Genomic DNA, 3865 nt, shown 5'->3' on the forward strand with positions numbered 1-3865 from the left:
GCATCATTGTACACATTCACTGATTCAGCCGTAATCCTAGGGTGAAGTCAGAGTTACTATAGTATCCAGAGTCCCTCAGGCAGAGGCTCTGCTCACCTGAGGTTGGGATCAGGCTCATTGGGTGGGCGCTGGACAACAGCTTCCTCTCCCCCCTCCCCAGCCCCGTAAGAGAGATATGCAGAGGGCCAAAGTCAAGTTCACAGATGAGGCAGGCCACCAGGGGACCAGAGGTAAGTGGGGCAGTGGTGTCCTCTTCCCTTGTGTGGAGTGGTCTGAGGGCCTCTCCATAACCACTGGGTGGGTATTTAAGTTCGAGCAGCCCCTACACCTCTGGCTCTTGCTGCTGCTCTGCAGGGAGCAAGACTTCTCCCTTTGGAGGCTGGGGTGGCTGGATGTCTTGGACCTGGCCAGGAGCTGGGACAAACACGGGCTTCTCCAGCTGTCCCTCCTGCTGCCCCAGGGGCTGCAACAGCTGCTCCTTCTTCACTCCCAGTTGTTCATATCTCTTTGCCACCTCTTGATCCAGTTGCTGGTCCAAGATCCTCTTCTTCTCTTCCAGCTGCTCCTTCAATTGCTCTTCGCTTTGTGCTTTCTCCTGCTCAAGTTGTTGCTCCAGGATTTCTGCTTTCTGATGTTCCTCATGCTGTTCCTGGTGCTGTTGCTGCAGTTCCTGCTCCTGTGGCTCCTGCTGCTGCTGCTGCTGCTTTCCCAGGTGCAGTTCCTGCTCCTGTGGCTCTTGCTGCTTTACTAGCTGCAGGTCCTGCTCCTGTGACTCCTGCTGCTGCTGCTTCCCCAGGTGCAGTTCCTGATCCTGTGGCTGCTGCTGCTTTCCCAGGTGCAGTTCCTGATCTTGTGGCTCCGGCTGCTTTCCCAGCTGTAGTTCCTGGTCCTGTGACTCCTGCTGCTGCTGCTGCTTTCCCAGGTGCAGCTCCTGCTCCTGTGGCTCTAGCCGTTTTCCCAGTTGCAGTTCCTGATCTTGTGGCTCTTGCTGCTTTACCAGGTGCAGTTCCTGCTCCTGTGGCTCTGGCTGCTTTCCCAGGTGCAGCTCCTGCTCCTGTGGCGCTTGCTGTTTTCCCAGGTGCAGTTCCTGATCTTGTGGCTCCGGCTGCTTTCCCAGGTGCAACTCCTGCTCTTGTGACTCCTGCTGCTGCTGCTGCTTTCCCAGGTGCAGCTCCTGCTCCTGTGGCTCTGGCTGTTTTCCCAGGTGCAGTTCCTGATCCTGCGGCTCTGGCTGCTTTCCCAGGTGCAGTTCCTGCTCCTGCGGCTCCGGCTGCTTTACTAGGTGCAGTTCCTGCTCCTGTGGCTCTGGCTGCTTTACCAGGTGCAGTTCCTGCTCCTGTGGCTCTGGCTGCTTTCCCAGGTGCAGTTCCTGCTCCTGTGGCTCTGGCTGCTTTCCCAGGTGCAGTTCCTGATCCTGCGGCTCTTGCTGCTTTCCCAGGTGGAGTTCCTGTTCCTGCAGCTCCTGCAGCTCTTGCTGCTTTGCCAGATGCACTTCCTGTTCCTGTGGCTCCTGCTGCTGCAGCTGCCCACATTCTTGCTCAAGCACCCCTTTTATAGGAGTTGCGTGTTTCTCCTCATGCTTTGAGGGGACCTTTACAGGGAGCTCAGAGAGCACCTTCTGGCACGGGGCAGGCAGTTGAGTTGGCTGCTTCCTTTGCTCCTGCTGGATGTCAGCTGGAGGAGAAACAGTCTTGAGGAGCTCCTGACTGAGGGCGGGGGGCAGGGTCACTGGCAGCGTGTGTTGCTGGGACATCTTAGAAGGTGCTATAGGTCAAACTGAAAAACAGAAGGGGTCAGAGGGGTAGGGTGAATGCAAAGGAAACAGATGAACTCTGGAAATCTGCAGCAGTACCTTGTTTCTCAGCGCCCCCTCTCTTCCCTTGGGTGGGACACTCTCCCATCCACTCTGGGCTGTCATTCCCTAGAAGCAGCAGAGAGTGAAGGGTGGAAATGGAGAGGGGCAGGGAAAGGTCCTTCTGGGAGCTTCCTAGTTCCTAGGCAAGAGCCAACAAGGAGATTTGTCTCCAGGGCTATTCTGCAAGGGTGGGCTGGGTGCCAGTTAACCTCCTGCTCTGTCTAGTCTTTGTGTCTGTCCTTATCTCTGATTTCCACTGACCAGGGAGGAGAGATGCGTTCTGGAATTATGTGACAGTGAATGGTAAGGCCCTATGGAAATAAAGGTCTCACCAGGGTACCTACCTCAAGGAGGTACCCTGAGCCCCAGAAAACCGATAGCCTGTGCCAGAGAGAATCTGAGAGCTCATGGCACGAGCCCTGGCCTGGAATCATATGACATATTCTGGGCCTAAATATCCCCCTGAAATGCTGCATGTTTCTGGGAAAGTCACTTTGCCCCTCTGGACTTCAGATTTCTCATCTATAAAATTAGCAACTTGGCCTATTCATCCCAGAGCTCCTTTCTCTCCTGACTCTGAGGTTTAGCTGCAGTCACTGTGCCTGGGGTGGGGCTGGGTGGAGCTGGAAGGTTGCTGAGAGTTGGGGGTAGCTCTTCCGAGTCTTGTACTTCTAAGTTGGGGTTTTTCTGCCCCTGCTCTGCCTGGGTTTCTCCAAATAGGCCCCCATTCTGCAGTTCCCTCTTTGCTCAGCACAGCCAACAGTTACAAGCCTTTCCCTGAACTCCTGCCCTCATAAAGAAGACACAATAGTGTTCAGCCCAAATTCAAGAATTTTAGGAAAAAAATTGGCTGCTACCACCCCCACCCCCCCGCCCCCTGCCTCCCTGCCTTACTTCTCTCTCAAACACATGAATCCCAAAATATAATCCCAAGAAAAGATGGGACGTGGATGATTACTCTCCATTCTGCATTTCTGTAGCACAGCACATTCCCCTCCGGACAGTGGTGTGAGCCCCCCAGAAGGAAAAGTAGTCAGACCAGCCCCAGAATGATACCCACACCCACCTAGGCTGGCCACCCCCAGCCATGAGAACAGGGGCTGTGGAAGGTCCCCAGTCCCAGCCCTGGCTCTGCTGACTGACACTTACCAGACTCCCGGTAGGGCGAGGCAGAGGCTTCAGTGGAGTGCTGAGCGAAGCAGGGGCCAAAGCACCCTTTATACCGCGCCCCAGCCTGGCCTCCTTCCAGGATGAAGGCGATGGACTAGTTTCACCACTCCAGTTGGTCAACTTCCTCCAGCCCCTTCCTGACTCACCACAGGCATCTCAAGCAGCAAACCCCTCAGGGTCCCTTTTCCCAGGGACACACAACTGCTGCCTGGCCAGAGAGTTCTGGGGGCTCAGCTACTCTTGTGATGCTCATCTGACTTGGGCACAGGGGAGGTGACGAAGGTGAGGGAGGCATCCTTCTCTCTGAATCTCAATTTCTCTACCTTTAAAATGGGCTTATTCTCATTATTAGGATGAGGGGTTCATTTCCAAGGGCATGGAATGGAAAGTTATGCGTCTTTCTGGGATGTACAGAATATGGAAAGAGTCACTTCTCATGAAGGGATGAAAATAGGGGGCATTATCTTGGGCCATGAGCTCATCCTTTCTTAGGACATATCTATAACTTTATTCTGTGTGGAAATAAATTCTGTCTTGAGGAGGGTCTGACTTTAGGCCAAGTAGAGTCAACTAGAAGATTTCTAGGGGTCTCCTGATGTGTGCCAAGGGCTACCCAGTCCCCATGCACAAGGCTATAGTTACAGAAGTCCCCAAGATTACCATGTTCATAAAAACTCCAAAGCATGGCCCTTCTAGGCACAGATACAGGATCAAATATATACAATATATAAAATAAGTATTGCTTTTCATAGTGATAAAACACTTTCTGTAATTATTTTTTAGAATACATAAAGGCATAAAGTCCGGAACCAAATTGTCCATTGTCTTTTTAAAACCATT

General features: G+C 53.1%; 1 protein-coding gene across 1 annotated transcript; it reads right to left on the bottom strand.

Annotated features, from left to right (window-relative positions):
* Window positions 1-322: 322 nt before the first annotated feature.
* Window positions 323-1753, bottom strand: IVL (involucrin). The gene is given in 3 exon segments (XM_069478743.1): window positions 323-640; window positions 642-805; window positions 892-1753. Coding segments are annotated over 3 exon segments (1344 nt in total).
* Window positions 1754-3865: the final 2112 nt, after the last annotated feature.

Source organism: Eulemur rufifrons, chromosome 8 (genome assembly GCF_041146395.1).
Source record: "Eulemur rufifrons isolate Redbay chromosome 8, OSU_ERuf_1, whole genome shotgun sequence".
NCBI lineage: Eukaryota > Metazoa > Chordata > Mammalia > Primates > Lemuridae > Eulemur > Eulemur rufifrons.